Source organism: Aulonocara sp. 'chitande type north' Nkhata Bay, linkage group LG7 (assembly GCF_057382095.1).
Source record: "Aulonocara sp. 'chitande type north' Nkhata Bay isolate Kocher_YH1m ecotype deep benthic linkage group LG7, A_spYH_male_GT1.1, whole genome shotgun sequence".
NCBI lineage: Eukaryota > Metazoa > Chordata > Actinopteri > Cichliformes > Cichlidae > Aulonocara > Aulonocara sp. 'chitande type north' Nkhata Bay.
In genome coordinates, this window is record NC_141350.1 from 16085820 (window position 1) to 16107065 (window position 21246).

Below are 21246 nucleotides of genomic sequence, written 5' to 3' on the forward strand. Positions count from 1 at the left end.
CTGTGGTGATTGCTGTAGTTTTTTACTCTGCCTGAGTCAACATACTGAAAGCCTGACTGCAAGTTCCACCCCAACACCCTTCAAGTTTGCTATCAGCCTGTGTTTTTAACCCCTCTACGTCTTCGCTCTGGAGCAGCCTTTCGTCTCTCCGCTCAGCAATATGCTTCCAATTATGAATCCTGTGTATATGGGGATAGTAAAGCGTTCTTCTGATTTATTACGCGCTCAAGCTCAGTTTTGTTCAGTGCATTTGCACATGGATCCCTCCTGCTGCAGGGCTCAAAGGTCAGACATACACAACAATTGACCTCTCGAGGACTCATGTGCGCTGTGTCACTCTGGATGTGATTGACAGGCAGAGATGATGGCTCAGCAGCGAAAGCCAAGAGGCCGACGCAAAAGCTGCCAAGCGCTGCATTAGCCTCACGTTGTGTGGAAACTTTGGAACGCAGAAACACAAGACAAACAGTGAAACAAAAATAAAACAAACAAAAAAACCCCGACAATGATACTAATCCCAAGGAGGCTCCAGCACTCACTATCACCAGATTCATGGCCGGCCACTAAACTTTATTTTTCTCATTTGTAACCATAGAACACTTTGCGGTCCTCTCACATGGGTTTGCTGGGGCCATCTATTTGTAGTCATCTGTCCCACGGACTGAAAACACATGCTCCACAAGTGAGTCACAGATCTCTCAAGCCAGTGGTGATGCTTGGCCTGAGAAGCAACTCATCCCCGTAGACTAATTTCCCGGCCTTTCTCGCTTACTTCCTGTTTCATGTTGGGCCGTAGGCACCGCATTGTGCGTCACAAGTGCGGCCTGGTCAAGTCCAAAACTGCTGTTTCTGTGGGACAGTTCTGATGTGCTATACCACAACACTGCACAGGGACCTAGAGCATTACCAAAGCTATTATGCTGTCATATGCATTTCCTAGATCCTTACATTTCTATGAGGGTTTTTGTGGATAGATGTGAATCATCTCCCGTGGTATAGTTTCTGCTAAACTGTCCTCAAGGGCTTCTTGTTGAGCACTTCAGCTCTGCACCGGATGTAACACCTTTCACACTGGATCAGCAAAACACAAAAGAGAAACCCAAGTTTTATGTTAAAGAGTGGGTTATTACATGCAGGAAAACGACTCTCTGATTCCACTGGGAAGCTAACCACCCATAAATCACCAAGCAATGAAAGTTTCCTCTCCAAACAGAGGGCTAAAACAAACTGAACATGGAACCCCTCGGCCTCACCTCACCCCCATCCTTCACTCCTTCGCTCTCCTTCCCGGTAGGAATTTTTATGAGGAAAGAAGATATGCGGCGGTGCAAACATACACTCGAGCAAAGAGGTAACTGCTACGACATCAATCCTTTAAGATGACCCTTTACTATAACAAACCGAATAAATAAACAAATAATAATAAATAACTCTAACAATATTTTAAGACCTTTTAGGTTCTTAATCAGTAATGAATGGACTTCAAATCCAACCCCAGTAACTCATAACTGGAGAACAAAGGCGTATTCTCAAATAATGCCTTACAGGGTTTTGTTCTTCTATTAGAAAATCCAAAAGTTCTGGCAGCACCAATTAATATGGAAAATAATCACACACTGAAAGCAGTTTTTTCTTAAAACCACAAACTGTCAATTCATTTCACTAACTCAAAGCAAAAATGTTTCTTTTGGTGTTCTTCCCTTGTATGAAAGAACTGGAGATCGAAGATGCCAGATTTTGAATTTCAGCTGGTTTTAGTTTGATTTCATGGGTCCAAATGTGTGTCGAGCTATGATATCCCAGAGGCAGAACAGCAGAAGGATATCACAATAAATGTCACAGTACACTGTCTCCCGCGACTTTGTGCAGTGCTTTTTGGAGCCTCATTAACATATAACGATGTGACCCGAGCGTGCTGCAGAGAGTAAACACCCATGATGGGGAAGCGCTGCTGAACACCTGTAAGGCTTCACTGCTGAGATCCTGAGCAGATCCGAACATTTCAAATGACAGCAAAGGGAGTGGAGGGGGCACAAGCATACACAAACTGCTACTGGTGCTTAAGTCATTAACAGAAGGTCAAATGCAAAACGTGCTTAAAGCACCACATTGTTTAAATTTGCTTCACAGTCATGTCATGTTTGCAGGATTAAAACAATCAGGCCTCTTGAGAGGTTTTTCACTGTTTACAGATCTGATGAAATGTTACACTTTAACACATCCACTGGCGATGCTGCGTTTTGTGGCGATCCTTTATGCCATTTTAAAATACAAAACAACCTAATCTATAGACATTAAAGATGACAGATTTACACTCTGGGATCGACGTTAAAACACTCGCTACACAAAAGACCCTTCTTGTTCATGCTTAAAGAAGAAAATGTAGCCTCAAGAGAAGTGCATGGAGCAGGAGTAGGAATGCTACTGCCCTCATGTGGTGAATTAAGTCCCTGCTGCCTTAAAATAACCACAATTTTAAATAAATTGGCGTTATTCACAACTAATTTAACATCTACAGTGATGCGTAAAAGTGAATTTATTGGAACACGTGCAAAAATAAATGGACATAAGACACAAATGGAGTTGGAACAATTATTAATTAAAAGCTCTTCTTCTCTCAGCACAACCTGCTGACGCGTGTGAGGTAATCACCCTTTCAGCTAAATACATTTGGCATTTTTGTAACAAGTGGTAAGTAAAAAAAAAAAGTGCCCCAAAGTGCAAATACAAATGGGTTCTTTGTTAATTTTTTAAAAAGTATCTATTCCTTGGGTTTGGTTCCCTTTTGCTTGAATAATTTATCAGTCATTTCTCTGATAATGTTCAGTTACAAGAAATGGACTGAAAATGAGTGAAAAAGCAGCCAATGCCCTAAGAAACTTTCAGAAAGCTCAGAGAACTATTGATCAAGAGTACTTTCAAAATGACAAGAAAGTCTGGCTTGAAAGCAACACATACATTAAATTCCTTAAATACTGCAGAGTGAATAATAATGCTGCGGTTTCCAAAACCTCCAAAATAACATCCCGGTGAGCTCTAATAATTGAACTTGGACTGATTCAGTTTGGCAACAATTCACTTAACACCGATGGTTACTGTTTGGGACCATTTTTTAATGCCTTTGGCATTTCTGGAACAAGAAACGAAGCTGTACATTCTTCTTTTATTTGAGGTGGCAGTAATGAGCTCCAGTATATGGTAATGAGGCAGCGAAACTAAAAGAAGTCAGCTGGTCATTGTTTGGTACACCTTGAGCTTAACAATTATTCATGCATGTGTAAAAGTGCACTCTTAATAGGGTCATTAGGAAAATTGTGATCATATGTTGGGTCGGGTTGAGTTTTTGAGAGACTGTGAACAGTGTAAATGGTTTATAAAGAAAGGATGAACACAAATTATACATACAATTAGAAATGATAGATTGTATAATAAGACTGAATAACAAACCAGGTTAAAAATTAGAGTACTTTTCAACATGCTCTGATTGGCATGTAAAATGATACGATGCCTCATTTAGAACTAAAGTAAGTGAGTGCTGCAGTAACCCACTGTACCATTAACATGACTATAATATTATGAGCTGCTATATATTCATTTTTGCTGTAAAACTAGCCAAATGACAAAGACGAATGACAAACCTAATGTTGGTCATCCGTTTTTTCTTAAAAAAAGCAAAAAAGCAAAAAAACCTCACATCACGCAGATAATCGTAATCACACTGGATATACAGTCTGTGTGTGGCATTCCCGTCTTGCCCTGGGGAATCCCAAGCACAGATTAGTGAGGATGATTTAAAGTATTAAAGTATGGATGATATAACCTGCATCAGTTCATTTTGCTTTAGTTGCTAAATCCAGTTATAAAGTATGCTATATTGTCACATATATACTGTAGGATGCCTGCAGTAGATGACTGTAGGCAGCTGTGTTATGTTGAGGTTAATCCAATCGTTTAAAGTGAAGCAAATACTGATTTTCTTCATGTTTGGCAAATCTAACCTTTTATTAAGAAAATCAGTCTCAGTTAAACAACAACATATGACATATTATACTATTTATTTAGCAAAACCTACACCGGCATTCAAAAGCAGCATGTAATAACTACAATCCTGCTGCGTCTATAGGAATTAAGAGGGTGAGTAGCAGCTGGGTTCTGCTAATTGTATGCATCATCACCAGGAAGTGTGAACATCTCTGTAAAAGCTGAAATTTGAACCATTTGCTGATCTGCAGCATTCAGGTGTGGTGGTAATAAAATCCCAAAAAGGAAATAAATCATATCTTAGTTGACATACGAGACCAAAGTGGAGATGTTTGACCAAGATGCACAGTGCTGTGTTTGATAAAAATCAAAAGCAAATCGGCACAAACACTTTGTGCCAACTGTCAAGCACGATGGTGCAGGGTGCTTGATTTGTGCTTGTTTTGCGGTCTCTGAACTCCTCTGTGAACCAAAGAACAGGATAACTATCCCAACCACATCAGAAAATCTACAGCAGAATGGCTTCAAAACACCAGAGTTATGTTTAAATAACTATATGACATGATGTGATGTGTCATGTGTTTCATCTCAAGTTGTACTTACCTAATTTTAAGACCTGCTAAGGACTTTTTCATTAACTACAAACGGAATAGAATAGTCATTTTGTTAAGTGCAACAAATTTTATACTGCATCTCTCCTATGATCATCAGAGTGTTATCAGTTCAAGTTATTATAGCGTATGAGTGGGGGGTTAAAGGGGTTTAAAAAAAGCGGTTCCTTCCTGGCCTTCTTCCTAAGATAGTTAGCTCTATTGCTATCACACGCTGTGTACTCTATTATCTCCTGATATGTAAAACCTGAGAATTGACAGAGGGTGCCATTTCTTTGTACCTCCTTATTTTGTTCTTTGTTTGGTTTCAGTAAAAGGTTTTCTGCTGTCATCATGACAGCTGAGGAGCTGAAGCCTGGTTAATTTTTTTTAATTTTAGATGGAGAAGAATTCTAAGTGACATCAACAGAGCCAAGAACCACAAAAGGTTGGTGCAACTGTTGAGCTGAAGCTTGAAATTCGACTACTTGTTAGACAAAAGACAGATTCAGTGTGGGCATTTAAGAAGACAGACAGATTTAAACATGCAAAGAACTCTTTACCTTTTTTGACAGTGGAGGTAAAGAGCAAGGGGTGAATCTGAGAGACACTGTACATTCGTGCTGTAGCAGCTTGTTAGGAGATAAAGGCTCCCTGAAAACAAAACCTGCTTTTTGACCTTTTTAACTCTAGGGGAGGGGTGGGGGCTAATTCATAAACTAAACATTCTGCTGTAGTCAATAAAACATGAAGCTAACCCATAACTCATCAGGAACGCGTTTACTGAGATCATCAATCAAAGGAGCCAAAGGGTTGTTTTCCCAGAGATTTCTTGTTGTAACCAGAGGCGTCGCCCTCTGCTGGCTGTAAGAGAGACTGAAGACTTTACAGGCATCACCTCGCTTTTCAAACGATTAAGTTATGTCCACCTCTCAGAAATGTTCTACAATGTGAACCCTTTCAAGTTGACTTCAACATTAAATTGCTGTTACAGAATTCTTCCATAAATTCAGGATTCTCTCAGCGCCATCTGTCTTCTGCACAAAGTCTGTGGGAACCAGCATTTACAAGCCACAAAATACAGCCTATGTACTTTGCACAATCGGTTTGCTTGCATATGCAAATAGAAAGATTAACTGTTAGTAGCACAACCCTCAAACACTATAGCAAGCTAACAAGCAACACACAGCAGGAATGAGGTTGCAAGCACTACTCTAAAAATAATATTTATGTTACAGAATAAGCATTTTTGCTTCTCTTTGGATATCACTTACCAGTTGCTATGATCTTGTGTTTTCCCCTCCAAATGGCTACATTTTGCTGAAAATGTGGATTTGTTACTAAATGTCAAACAAAGCCATACTTGGGTTTTTAGTAGGCTTTGTCATGCACGCTGTTTGGAGGGAGTATGCAAAAAGGTATGCAGTAAAATAAGAAGATGAAAAAAAGACCACATTTAAATAAATAAAAAAATAAAAAATAGGATGGCAAAACAAGTGAAAATTCATGTATGTAGGAACTAACCTTCATTTTTACCCATGTTAAACAGTTTTGTGTCTTTTCAATTTCCATCGGTTTCTTTGCTCTGAATACTAATGCAAATTCCACAAATGAAGGGTTTCATTTTCATCCCTACCATGCTTTTTTGTTGCATTGCATGCCTCCCCTTTTTTTCCTTTGATGTATTCTTCTGCCATTTTCTGAGGCTGCTGCAATAGATCAATGTCCACAGGCATTTCTAATCAATACCTTTACTTTTTTTTGCAAATAAAATCAATGCACTCCAGCAATATGGTTGAGATTGATTTCGTTACAAAAGCTACACCCGGAGTCATATAAATATATATGGACACTAAAGGCTAATGGCATTTTCTTATGGTTTGGCTATTCAGCAAATAAAACCCCTTCTTTGTTTCCAGACTTCAGTAGCAGAGAAAAATAATTTCATGTGGGAAATGTGTAACTGTCACATGTATCCTATAAATGATCATAAATGTGACATAAGCTCTTAAAAGTTAAGCTAGTTAGTGATCTAGACTTGATAAGCAATAATCTTTTAACAAACACTTGTTTTTAATTATCCTGTGATGCAATATCATTACTTACCAGTGTCTTTATAAACGGGGTCGAGCTTTCATTTAAAAAAAGAAAACGAAAATGGTGTGAAATTGTGCAACCAGCTTGAGAAAACACACGGGAAGGGTCAGGTAAAATGCCATTTATGTAACTTACTTTTCAAGAATCTAATACAAAGGCATACACATTTCACCACCAAGAACCACATATAACCACTAATGCAATAAAACATCACCATACAAACAGGAAAAAAAGAATTAGAGTAGTTGGCTTTGAAGCTTGGGAGAGATCACGGAGAGCCACAAGCTCACATGCATACAAATAGGCTCATACACATTCATAAAGAGCATTCAGTATATACACGCACACTCATACACACTCGCACACGCACACACAAATAAACAGAGCTTATATAATACAGCATTGAAGAAGTGTGGCTGTAAAAAAGGCATGTGGAGGAAGGGAGGTTATTACATTATACAGTATGAAAGGGGAAAGGATAACAGCCAGAGTTTACAAGAAACACATTTTTCATTTTTACAGTCAAGCCAACTTTACTTAATATAAATATTCTTCATCCAAAAGTCAGTGCAGTGCCTTCTGCTCAGGCTTCACCTGGTCCTCATCCCCGGTCCACTTTACACCCAATCTGCTCAAGACCTGGTCCACAAATTACCCTTTCCACACAAATCTTTTTTTTCTTTTTTTTTTTAAACATCAGTTTTCTCTCTAGTCTAGTCTCAATGCAATGTGTGTCTCTCTATGTCTGTGTGTGTGTTTGTATATTTTTTTAATCACCCAGTACCTCAAAAGTCCAGCTGTGAAGTACAAGAGTTTGTTTTTCTACCAATTAGCCAATAGAAAAAGAGATCCACAAAATTTACAAATGTCCATTTTTTTTTTCTTCTTTTCTCCTGAATTCCCTTTTTGTTTTTTAGAGAAAAAAAAAAAAGAAGTTCGTGGATGGAGCAGCTCTACTGGATTCCCCTGAAGAGACACATTGCAAAAACCATGGCAAAAAGCTGAGGAAAGAGGGAACGAAAAAGAAATAATGAGCACACATACAGAAAATCCCTCCCTCCCAAATTGTTAATAGAAATAAATACACTGTACTGTCCAATATTCACCTCATTTTAAAAACCACTATGTTCTGTGATACTGAATTTTAGCACAAGGTGGCGATGTTGCTATTCAAAAAGCATAACACTGGCATATTCAGGCAAATAGCCTTGGGTTAAAGCAGCCTTGCAAATTTTCTAAAATGAATATTCAGAATACACTGGAGGCAAAAAAAAAAAAAAAAAAAAGGTTGCATATTTTAAAACTTGCTCATACCTCTATGGTTAGCACCACTATGGCCAGGGCTCCAGCCACATAGATGTACAATTCGAAGTAGTCAACTACTGCAGAGTAACAACCCTGTGGACACAAAGACGTGACACTCAGCAGAGAATCAATAGGCTATAAACTTGCAGAATTACAGAGACAATTAAAGTAACATCACAGCTTCAACTGAGTGAGAGTCTGAACAAAGGCCTGACTGAATGAGTGGGAAGGAGGGCCTCCAGCCTCACTGGCTTTTAATGAGAGCTCTTTGTGTGAATGAACAGAGCGAGGCACACACGGTGGATATCTCTCATTGTTCTAATGGGCTGAAAAACAACAGGTGGAGACTGCAGTAAAAAAGCTCTTCCTATCAGCTTTCACTGTAATTACACTCAAGGCTTCCTTTGTGCACATGGAAGCCATGTGAGCAGGGATGTGGGCATGCACGTGTGTGTGTGTGCGTGTGTATATATCTCACACAAAACACACGCACACATCCACACACATACATAGCGCTGTTGTCTCTGTGCTCTACCACACAGTAAGATGGCCTTCTGTGACACCCAAAACACAGAAAAGCACTAATCAGCCATGGAGGAGTCAGCTAGTCCCTGGATGTCACCCCTCAACCGTCTTCAGCTCTAATTAAGCCTTGAGGAGGTTTAGAAGAAGGAAGTGAAAGTGAGAGAGAGAGAGAGCGAGAGCGAGAGAGAGAGCGAGAGAGAGAGAGAGAGGTCTTGACATGGTGGATGTGAAAAGTTACCTTATTATTACGGAACATCATATTGCCCGATAAGCACTGCTCCTGGCTGGTATAGGCTGACTCGGCAGTCTGAGCGGCACGCTGGCAGCAGGCTTCTGGCACCACATGATTTTGGTTCATCATCCTGAACATGCTTTCCTTAAAATCCTCTGGGCTGTTCACCCCACAGCAGTCAAACTGAGAGGAAGGAGAAGAAGAAGAAGCCCTTATTGTTAAGCGCCCATTTGCGCACTGGCCTGTGGTCCACTGTGTGCGTGCTGCAATCCAGCATGAATATTGACCTAAATGTCTCGGATTTATCTATAAAATATAGCCCTGGCTGTTAACCTTAACGTTTCCACAGACTGTTTGGTGGAAAGGGTGAGTCGGTAAAAGCTGCATTACGTCAGCTCTCTGCCATGTGTGCGGTGGTCTTACTGTAGTCATGATGGCGTTCCATGTGGAGGTGAAGACGTCGCTGTTATTGTAGCCCTGATAATGTTTCTTCAGCTCTTTGGTGAAGTACTCTCTGGTCAGCTAAAGCGAAGGCGCACATGTTAGCGTCACACAGATAACATCGGTTACTTCGAATGATTTCACTGAATTCTGGGTTGGGCTGAGTGTCATTTATATTAGGGGACTGCGCTAACTTAACACATTAAAGTCTTCTCAGGGAAATCTGGTGGTGCTACGGCAAAATCTAGTGGTGTGGAGTTACAAAGAAGTGAGCTCACCAGCAATCTGCTCCTCATATGTGTTTGGGGCTACAGACTCGAGGCTAGATTAGGCCAAATCTTTGTGGTCACACGCCTAATGAGTAATGTACCAAACAGGTTTTGACATGGAGAATTAGAGTGCATCTCTGGTTGCTGAATAGAATTTGATCCCAATTTTTAACTGTGCATCACAAGCACAACATTGTTATAGGAATGCAATGCTATAAATACAAACACTTGTGCAATACCTGAACACCGTCAAAAGAAATTTTCAGAATCATGATTTAAATTAGCAGCTGTCAGGTCCGGAAGTACAAAATGTAAGAATCTGAGCCCTTGCGTTTTGACACTCAGCCCAACTGCAGACTTGTGATCAAAGGTGGGGTGAACTTTTTAAGAAACTTACATGCTCCCGGAATATGAAGGCTAGGATGGCAGCAGCCAGCTCTGCTAAGAAGATCAGGAGGATGAGCATGAAGAACTGCAGTAAGACAAAAGGAAAAAGGAAAGGGTCAGAAAGAGTATGACAAGGTAGATGAGAGTGAAGACAAAAAAGTGCATGTTCATGTGTTTAAAAAAGAAAAAGAAAGGAAAGTGAAAAATCACATTTTGGTGGTGCTCACTTCACTCAGCACAAAGACAGCATACAAAAGCATTTTGCTCTTTTGGCTTTCTGTTTCAAGACTGACAGAGAGAATAATCAACACACACACACACACACACACGAGCGAGTGGTAACACAGCTATGTTTCGACTTTGTCAGCCAACTCACAAAGAGGAGCAGACACTTGTTTTCACGGATGGCTCCACAGCAGCCCAGGAAGCCGAGGAGAAAGAGCATGCCTCCCATACCAAGGATGATGTAGACACCGGTGAATAGCAGGGGGTTGGTTGCTACGATTTCCCTGAACCCTGTGGGGTCCACCAGTACCCACACTCCCACTCCAAGGAGGAAAGAGCCCCCCAGCTGATAACGACAAAAGGCAAAGAGTACATTACTTAGACAAAATAGAAATCGACAATTCAGAAGATATAGTAGCTTTGTATCCCCAGCAACTCAAAAGATTCAACCAGAGGTCATACGGTGACTTTTTTTCTCCACTGTTAGCTATGCAAATACCACAGAGGTTGGAGGTAAAGCTAAAATAAAAGGCTGGGTATCTACAGAGCCACAGTACCTCAGTGGGGGTAAGGGTGGATAAATCTACCCCCTTGAACTACTCCTCCCAGCCTCCCCACCTGCTAAAGAAATGCAATGAGCTTCCATCCTTTCCCATCCTCCCTTTAATAAAATCCTCTCTGCAGCCACTGTGGGGTGACTCATGTGATTAAGAAAAGAAGATATTGAGTCAGGGGGAATAGATCTGAGCTTCCAACATTTTTACCCCAATCCCCTTCTTCCTGTCACCTGGGGTTTGTGCAAATGATAGCCACTCTGTGGTACGAGGAGAAGAAGCAGCCATTTTCAAGGCACTGGGCTTTAAAAGAAATGCTGCTGAGTTACACGAGTGTGAAACGGCCTTAGATAGACACACTTAAAAAAATAATAATAAAAAAAAAGAAAGCTGTGAAAAGTAGTTGTTACAGTGATGCCGACAGTCAAGTTCATTCTTTGCTCTGCTGGTTGCATTATTACCCCAGCCTTGAGCAACCTCATCTAAACAGAGACTAAATGGTTTGGTTGTGCTTAATAAAGCAGGAAAAGAGACAAACCTTCTTACTCTGACCCTCCCCCGCTTTACGGCTTCAGACTAACAGGATTACCCTTGATTGTCTGATCAAGACCGATAAACTCAGGTGCCAGTCACAAACTCCACATGGCACAATGTGCCTCAGATGTGTGTCAGCACACTAAAATTTAATCAAAAGAGAATTTGATAGAATCAAGATTGCCTCATCTAATGAAATGCAAATGTGGCTCCATTAGACAGTCAGGCAGGGAGCACGCAGAAGCCCTTCTTAAATCATTAGATTGACACAAACTTCAGAGACGGCCAGATTAAGTGTCTTTGAGAAAGAGATGAAAAAAAAAAAAATACTCACAAAGATGAGGAAATTGAAGACAAACATGAGGTACTTGATGCAGCTGAGACAGTCCCCCTCCATGGTTGTCCCCCGTGCTGAAGCCTCTCCCTGCCCCTAAAAGAAAAGACATTAAACACAACATAAAACGTGCCACTTAATGACTCCTGCCAAATGCTCACAGTATTCCCCACTTTCCTGCACCCTGGATAAGCATTACGCTGAAACTGCCAAGAAAAGGATGCTCTGCCAGAACCTGCTCACATTCTTAATGAGTTCTGTCAGTCAAACACACAGCACACACACGCACGCCTGTCAGCTGATTTGGTCCAATTTCAGATGAAAATCCTCATATTATCCCTTTAGGTGCATTGTCCCCAGCTATAGTCCTGGAAATCCCCAAGCAACTACGAGATTAGGCAGCACAATGTCAACCTATCTGACACATCTCATTTTAGCGTGCTCTCAAACTTAGCCGTCTGTCAGCTCCTCCTGTCTCCGGAAAAATGGCAACCCTATGTTAGTGCGACTGGAGGGGACGTCCATCTCTGAAGCATTTTAAGGAAATGAGTCCTGACAGGGGTTCCATGTTCATTAGCCGACAAGAGATGGCCTTTGCTATGGAACTTCTTCTTCTTCTTAATGTAATGAGAGGCCTTGTGCTCCCATCAGCCACCCCTCCATCTGACACAAACACACTTTGCTTGATGAAGACCCATCCTAGAAGCACTCCTGGTTAATGAAGAACACCTCTCCTGCATTAGCAGACAACACTGGGGCGACAGTGTGTATGTGGGGTGGGGTGTCTAAAAATCCATGTCCCAGTACACCTAAAAATGCAGCGTGCCCTCGCTGAAGCAAATGTTTAACCTTTCAAGCTGCAGATGAAAAGATTTCTCCCTCAGCCTTTGTGAGCTAGGGACTAGGGGTGTGCGATATGACCAAAATCTCATATCTCGATATAAGACATTTATCATCCGATAACAATATAAATCACAAAACTTTAACATTTTCTGTAAATTCTGTGAATCTCGGGCAGCTCGACTTGAGTGAAGTGTTTCCAGCTGGGCGTTGTGTACCTGGAGTCAAGTGTTTTAACCGATGCATGAAACGATACATTTTTAGACATAAGTTGTAACAGCCGCCGTTTTCTTTGTGAGTATTTATTACACAGGGTGCTGCGGGGAAAAGCCTGTTCTAACGTTTGAGTCTAATGTTTATTTTTTAGCACCTGACGGCTCTTTTTTGCTTCTCAACAGTAAGCACTCCACATAGTCTTTCACGTGGGTAAGTTTATTTTGAAAAGTCTCAACAGGATCTTGAGCTTTAGTGTGAAAGGTTTATGCGGAAAATAAACAAGCGGACATGCGATGGTTTTACCATCGTTGTTGCTAACGACAACGCATAAAAACAGGCGCTTGTCCATCCCTAGTGTGGTTATATTAAATATAAGAGAAAGAACTTTAAGAAATTAATATAACCACTACAGTGACCATCAAAACGATGAAAAGATATTGCCGTAAACTGTTTATTTTGCGACACCACGAAACAAACCATAGCATAAAATGAAACGATAGACGTTTTTATATCGTCATCCGGTCGTTATATGGAACAGCCCTACTGGGGACTGTGTAAGGACTCATATCTACATATTCTGCACAAACTGAAATGAAAACAATCTGTGGGGCAGCTGTAATTGCAGTCTCAGTGAAGGAAGAAAATTAATTATTTGGCAGAAATGAATTGGCACTCTTTGCTTTGTACTTTCTGATTATTAATTTGCTCTCCCATAGTGATAGCCAGGATTGAGGCTGGCTAACAAGCGGATTAAAAAACGATTTGTCAGAGGAATGGTAAATAGGTTTACACAGCTACACACTGCACCTGCAAATTGAAAAAAAAGAAAATCTTTAAATGCCTTCTTCGCACTTCTTTTATCCGTACTTGCAGAACATCCATCAGCTGTAATTTCATAACGTGTAGGCAAGCTTTCCTTTGCTTGATGTGATGTCAAAGGACTCCTCTGGGTGATCTCTCTCTGCTTCTCAGGCAGGAGTGAAACCTCTGTTGTGATCAACACCGGGCTTGATTCCCGTCCATCTTTGAAGACCCTCGGCTGTCGCTCAAATCTCATTCCGCCTTGACCCTTTCATCCCTGTGCTGCACACAGCAGACTCACAAATGTTGGCTTTCAGGTATGATAAACCATAGCCCAGCACAAAGCCCTGCCTAGGCACAAGCAGTTTTGAGCTGCTGGAGCAATTATTTCCCACAGAAGAAAAGGAAGCGTGTGAATAATTAAGGCAGAACTGATATCTTTTTCTAATCTGTTTTTCTATTATTACAGCGCACTAACACTGGTTTGTTTTTCATTCTGCGAGCCTCATGAAAAGCTTATTTTTTCTTCCCCCCATTGCATTGTTAACTCTCATAAGTTGCCGTGACAATAAAATTAAACAGTACTAAAGATATGACGGCATTCTTTGTCTGCTGTGAGAAGAAGCTACCCTACAAAAAAAGACCTTTTCCTCTCCTCACCAGCCAGAGGGCTTATGCTTCTGTTTGTTCCCCTTTACCGCTTTCCTCTTTGGACCCAGGAAATTGATTTAGACCTATGGTTAAACACTTTCTGTAAATCATAATAATATGCTTAGGTATTGATTACCCTTCTAGTGGTACTCTGAGAGCAACCAACAGATTCATTGTCTGAGATGGGTTTTAATTAACCCCTCCCTTTCCTAAGCCCCAGAAAGGTCTAATGAGGGCACAGGAGGTCTTAACTGAGATTTGCATACATTACAGTCTCATAGAAAAGCATCAGAAAAGGTCCATTCCTATCCCTCCAGCTCGAGCCTGTCAATTCTGGGCCCTTATGAAGGGTGCAAACTGTATTTATTGAGGCAGGGGATGAAGAGGTTGAATGAATAGGAGGGGAGGAGGAGGAGGAGGAGGAGGAAGGGGCCGGCTGGAAAACCTCTCAGGGCACAGCTCACTTCTTATTCTCTAAACAAAATGTCCGATTTCTTTTCCAGCTTCACCCTTTTGCTCTTTGCTCCCATTTCAGGGTCAAGCTGACTGTCAGATCTGGAGCCAATTTTCTTCTGTGCATAAAAATGCATTGAATATTTAAGAATGAAATGGGTTATAGTGTAAGGGCCCAGACAGGCTCCAAATAACAAGCCTATGGTTGAAAAGCAGCATGGTATAAATCAAAGTGCCACTGAGACCCCGGAGAAAGTGCAGAGTAAACAAACCGGTCTTTCCCATGACTCCTGTGGGATCGCAGGTCCTCATCGATCACTGGCCAGTCGCAGAGATCAGACCACTAAGGCTTTCTCTGAATATTCTGCAGTGTATATGATGTAGACAAGGAAAAACATGGTTCACACCCCAGGAGCTGCAGGCTTATATCACTTTTGAAAAATTGCTACTAGGTTAAAGGCTGGTCCTCCTCAGGTGTGCCGCTGAGCAATGCTAGCGATGTGTCAAGAAAACACGCTGTACTGGCTAAAATCTATTATAAATAAACATGCCACACATCCACACACAAAAACAGTGAGGAGTACTGCACTGCTACAACTACACAATGTGCTGGATTTTTTCTTTAAACATGCAGGAAATACTGTATGTCCTCAATCTGACAAGCTAAGCGACAGTCTTCGCCCCGAGGTATCCAGCAAATGCCAAATCTGTCTCCTGTAACTGACATCATAAAATGTCATGCGGCGCTAAGAACCCATTGTTTACTCCTGGTGAAAACTGATCCACAGTCAGCTTAGGCTATGGAAATTGGCACAGATGAGTTTGATGGTGAATTGATGTGAACTGATCCTAAAAGCATCAACCTCACACTACCAAAAGAAGCAAGAGCTCTCTAATGAGGACAAACTGATCCGACCTATATTTGTCTCAATGGAAGCGTGAGGAATAGACCTTTTCTTTTTTTTCCCATTCCTAACTCATAAAACCAAAAGTCTGTTCAGTCGGCACCTACACGATCAACCATTATGGTGGTGTCAACCCGCTGTAATTAAAAGATAAGGAAGACACAGACTAGATTGAAAGTACTCCACATATAAATAGCACACCCGTGGGTGATTCTCCTTGAAGATGTCACTTTTAGCAGGATTAATGAAACCAGTCCATATTCCCTTGCTCCCCCAGCGGCTGCCCTGGACAAAAGGATCAGAATTACAAGGACACTCTGTGTCTGCTCCTCGTCAAACTGTCGCCATCCTCCACCCTCACATAACCAGCAAGTTCACTTCATCTTGAGCATGATCCTGCATTAAAAACAATCATTAATACTGAAATCCTCTCGAGATTTTATGGGTTGTATCTTGACCCCTTTAAATATCATTGACCCTCTAAGTGATCACCTGTAATTGAACCCTGGGGAGGACACATTCGTTCCCAGGCTCCCCGATGCAGCTGGAGCAGGTGTGTTTTGTCATCAACTGCATGCCAGTCTAAGCTCTCCGTGCATGCGCTAATACCCTCTGACAATGACACTAGGGGACCACACACATGCCACATCAGCCTTTATCTCAATTAAAAACCCATTTTCATATTTCTCCATGACTTCCTAGATCAGCCACAGCAAGTAAACACCCCCAAATCCGAATAAAGACAGGCTCCTCTGGCAATGAAATGGGTTCCCGTGAGGCGCACCAAGTCCTTAATGAACCTCCAATTAGGAGAGAATGAGCCCTGGGCTCTGCTGTCACACGGAGGAGCTTTGAAGTGCACAGAATGCTAAACAGCAATAGCACTGTATACTTTAGAGGGCATACAGTTTTCAGACAACAGCAAACAACCACACGGAGAAAGTGTACAAAAGTAGCTCAAAGGCAGCTCGCAGTGTGTGCGTGTGTGGGTGTAGCTCTCACACAGAGAGGCGTGCAGACACTGAGCCGGGCAAGCTAAAGCAAAGGTCCTAATGCTGGTTAGATGCTCAGGTAGGTATTTTAACTTGTCTTTCCTCAGGCAAGTTTAGCTTAATGAGTTTTCAGAGTACACACAGAATATCATCAGCTTCTGCACATTACAGGGAATGCTAGTTTGCTCCCCTCCAAAAGTGGACAGTTTATGATGAACTGGTTCAGTCGTGCCTTTATAATTTCATTCAATTTGTGCTGGGACTACAAAAGAGTTATACTCCAGCACTGTAACTGGTGCAGACAGGCTACTTTGGTATTTTTCACGTTTGTTTTTTTTTTTCATTTTATTATTATTGGTTTTCAGTTCACTTTAATTCCATTACGTTTCCAGAGTAGGGTTCTCTCATTTTGGTTAAGTTTTTATGCAACCCCCCCCCCAACCTACTCAAAAATCTTTTTACAACATGCCTCACTCACCCATATTTAAACAAGCCCCCTTTTTTCTTCCCCCTATCTAACATTCACACACACTCAAACTCCGATTAACGCATCAGAGAGCAACTCTGGGTTCAGCATCTTGCCCAAGGATAATTTGGCATGCAGGCTGTAGCAGCCAAGGATTGAACCACCAATCTTTCAATTAGTAGGTGACCTGCTCCACCTCCTGAGCCACAGCCACGCAGAGGCATAAAAGTTCAGAATAGGTACAAAAACATTATTAAGGCAATGAACTAAAAGACTACATACACACAATATGCATTTCAATCAGTTAATTTTCATCTAAAGTCAAATTCTTCTATTTTTCCAGTTCAGATTTCAGTTCCTAGCCTACTCAGTTTGAAATGACACTATGTGAACCCCAGAAGGAAGCAGTCCTCTGACCAGGCAGCTGACACACTCCTGAAAACCAGGCTGATTAACAAGAGGAAAACTCCCAGAATGAACACTAAGAAACAGACTGACCATGTGTTGTCAACACTGCTGCAGGCTACATTCCTGACATCCCAACTGGGCACACATCCAGCTGTTAGTTCAGTAGTAACAGTTGCTCCGAGTCCTACAGCGAAATCGACTCTCCAGCTCCTTAGATTAGAACTACTGGACGGGGGAGGGGGAAGAGCGCTAATAACTTCTCGATAGTTATCTTGAGCAGAGGACGTGATTGAGTGATGAGCAGATTTTGACTTCTATTGAACCCTGCTGTGTGTGAGATCGCTCATAGCAGAGGCTTTCACTTAATCGTCTCGGTACCTCTATCTGGCTGAGCGAAGATACAAACTGGCTGCGTGAGGATGGATCGATACCAGGCCCGGGCACATGGTCAATGATGCATTGATCCCCTAGAGCTCCAATGCTTAGTCCACTGGTTGCCTGGTAGTGAGGGCATGTGGTAACAGCACACAATGAACACATAAACACTTCGGTGCTGCCGGCTGTTAGGACTCGGCTAAGGCTTTTCCCACGTTTTTAGAGAATGACACATTGCCTTTGGGGCTTTCCACAAAAATGAGTTATAACTCAATTCAAAACTAAATGGTCTAAAATTACTGAGCGAACAACTGAGGGAATTATATCACTGCACTGTCTACTTCTGTGGGTTATTCCACAAGTTTCTCAGTCTCCTTCTTATATATCGGAGTCACAGGGAGAAGAATCGATATCAGTTCCGCGTTTAACAAAAACTTGGAAAAATCCAGTCAATAATTTCACCAGCACTCCCCTGACCACCATTTGACCCTCAGGCAAGAAACAATTAAACAATTATTTTCTTAACACTGAATATTGTTTTAAACGCCACTGAATACGAGGTTGTTGTCTCTGTCGGATGTCCATATCATCACAGATGGCCTTTGCAGAAGTAAACAATGGACTATTTCAGGAAAGACAACACTTTTAGCCTCAGGGCACTAAACAAGAACAGGACACTGGTGAAAAAAAGACAAAGGAACACAAAATACACGCAAGTCACCAAACATCACTAAATCCAGGCTGAAAAACCCCAAAAAACAAAACCATGAAAAATTAAAAAATCTTATTTCTTAAGCAAACGATACACATCTTTCAAAACAGAAGGATTTCCTAAATCACGTGCTGGAACATTTCCAAAAAAAGACTCTGGTCTCTACGGCAACCCGGATATGGGGTGAGAGTGGCCTTTGTCTGCAGAGGACTGTTTGGCATCTCCACTTAGCTCGAGTTCCTGTTCGAAAACAAAGGGGAGCAGAGCAGAGCACTTTACAACGGGGGGGACAGCTTGGCCAGCCATTTGTCTAATGAGCAATCACTCACACCCTGTTGCAAGGCCATATGCTAGTTTGAATACAGCTAGCTCCCCGTGTGGAAAGCCTAAAAGCTGTTTTATCACTTACTGATGATTCTTGTGTGTGGCGTGCACACACAAATATCACGCACTTGGCGAAAGTTCAACAAAATGAAAAAGAAAAATAGCAAAAAAACCAAATCAAAAAACAACAGTGTAACCTACTTTGTGTTACAGGCTGGGGTTTCAGTGCAATGCAAAGATCAAAACAAAGCCTTGAGGATAAAGCATGTGAACGTTTGTGTTTTTGTGGAAGCCGCAGATAAAAGAGATAACGGCATACTGTATATTTGAGGCCCCACTGCAAAACAAGTTGATGTAAGTAAACCAAAAGCATGTTAGCAATACTGAATGTATCAGAGAAATTAAAAGATTATTCCAGTTTGTTTGGATCTCAGTGGATCGCGATTTTGTCTTTAAATACTGAACTGTAAAGGAGGAGCTAAAGCTCGCCTTTCATTCCAGGGTAGATAAGAACTAGATTAATGTTTGTGGTGAGATTGTTGAAAATGAGCTTTTAATTCCACCACATTTCCTTATTTAAAAAAAAAAAAAAATCCTCAAGTGAAAGCTCAAATCAGACCTCAGATGGCATCACATAATAACTATAAGGATCGAGCAAACATCACAGAGATTATTGGAAGCAGAAACTTAACTAGAAAATTAAACTAGCTTTAAACACACCTTACATTTTGATTAAACTAACTGAAAGTTTAAAAACCAGACTTCAGGGAAAGAAACTCCGAAATAATAGAGAAGCAGAAGAAGACTATTTCATTTTAGATCATTGTGCATGTATCCATCATTAAAGGTTTATACATTAAATGTCTTTAGACGTCGTCAGTTTTATCAGATTTGTTAAGACAATTATGAGGTGGTACTAGTTTAGGTCCAGAGTGTCTACATGCCTGTGAGTCAGCTGCTGCTACTGTATGTGCATGGGTTGGTATATTGGTTTATACATGCATACTTTACAGAATACAGGAAGACAAGGATTGTTGTTATTGCTGAAATTATTGTTACTATTAGCATTTATTGTCAAAGGAGCTTGCAAAGAAAAGCGTCTGGACTTCTTTAAGTTACTTGAAGACGTTTCACCTCTCATCTGAGAAGCTTCTTCAGTTCTAAAGTCAAATGGTGGGGAGTCCCAGATATAAACCTAGTGGGAGTAACCCCCCACAGAGGGACAAAAGGACCCCCTGATGATCCTCTAATCGCCTGAGCCAAGGTGTGAAACTGGGTGTGGGTTCCAATAAGCCAGAGTTTTGGGTGAGTTCATTGTGAAACCTGGCCTCCACCATTTGACCTTAGAACTGAAGAAGCTTCTCGGATGAGAGGTGAAACGTCTTCAAGTAACTTAAAGAAGTCCAGACGCTTTTCTTTGCAAGCTCCTTTGACTACGATGACCTGGATGACTGAGAACCTTCACAGACATTATCATTTATTTTGTCCCATCTTTTATTTGATCACTGGGGGAACATGATTGAACCCACTCAAACAGCAGATCTTCGCACAATTTGCATTACACTCATTTTTCTATCCCCACAATCCCCCTTTTCCATTCATTGTTTTCCTATTTGCGCTGTTCTTTTGAGTCTTCTATATCCTTGTCCTGGATTTGTCTCTTTCAATTGCTGTCCTGCGGTAAAAGTAAAACTAAAGTTAAAAAAAAAAACTGAAAAGAAAAGAAACTCAAATATAAAGCTGGTTCAAGGTAAAACTGAAAGTGACCCCACCCAACAATGTTGAAATAAAAAAATAAAAATAAAAGAGGAAGACATGTTTATAAGTGAAACCAGGAAGCCAGTCTAGACTGGATGTTTAAATCTTATATCCTGGCTTGTACTTTTTCCTCCTTTAAGTTTATTTATTAATGTGAATGTTTGTTTCTTAGATCAATCAAACCAGCAGTTCCTCCACTATAAGGGAGTGACTCAAATGAGTGACAAAACATTACTCCCACTGAAAACAACGCCCAGATGAACAAAATCCACTTTCCTGTATTTCCTTAGCTGAACAACTGAGCATGCATCAAGGTGTGACTCCTCATATATAAAAGCTGAACTCTTCATGTATGATTCTAAATCAAATTTAGATCTTAAATCTTTGCAAATGAACCTCAGCTGTAACGGTCGAATCCGAATTCACATGACTCATCAGAGCAGAGTGCAGCAGAGCATCTCGTGGGCTAAAGCGGTCCTTTATATGCTCAATTTTACATAACATTATTTCCATGAAGCAGATTCACCATCCCACCCCTCTTTGCTGCAACTCCATATCCACACAAAGCTCTGTATACAGGTAGCAGCTACTGTGCCACAAAAAAGCCGATGTCAAAATCCTCTTCCTTATGAAAATCAAATTAGAGAACATATTTTCTGGCACTTACGGCACAGAAGACTTACAAATGAAACCGTTACTGCTGGTTTCTATTTTGTTTATTCTTGTTTACATCTATAAAATAACATTTTAATAGTTTTTGCTGCACATACACGTCAGTTTAGAGTTCACTCTGAAATCTGTTACTCGTATTGTCCAGATTGGGCTGGAGTCAAACCTAAACTTTTGCTTGTGTTAAGTGAATGCGTTAACC

At 41.1% G+C, this 21246-nt stretch overlaps 1 protein-coding gene across 1 annotated transcript in view; it reads right to left on the reverse strand.

The window, feature by feature from the left end:
- Positions 1 to 6774: 6774 nt before the first annotated feature.
- Positions 6775 to 21246, reverse strand: part of tspan18b (tetraspanin 18b) — a 35806-nt gene continuing 21334 nt past the window's right edge. The window contains exons 3-9 of the mRNA XM_086299042.1: positions 11475 to 11570; positions 10204 to 10398; positions 9838 to 9912; positions 9154 to 9252; positions 8737 to 8913; positions 7983 to 8066; positions 6775 to 7669 (exon numbers count right to left, since the gene is read on the reverse strand). Coding sequence (XP_086155168.1) covers positions 7622 to 7669; positions 7983 to 8066; positions 8737 to 8913; positions 9154 to 9252; positions 9838 to 9912; positions 10204 to 10398; positions 11475 to 11570 — 774 coding nt within the window. The 3' untranslated portion in view covers positions 6775 to 7621. The remainder of the gene's footprint in view (positions 7670 to 7982; positions 8067 to 8736; positions 8914 to 9153; positions 9253 to 9837; positions 9913 to 10203; positions 10399 to 11474; positions 11571 to 21246) is intronic.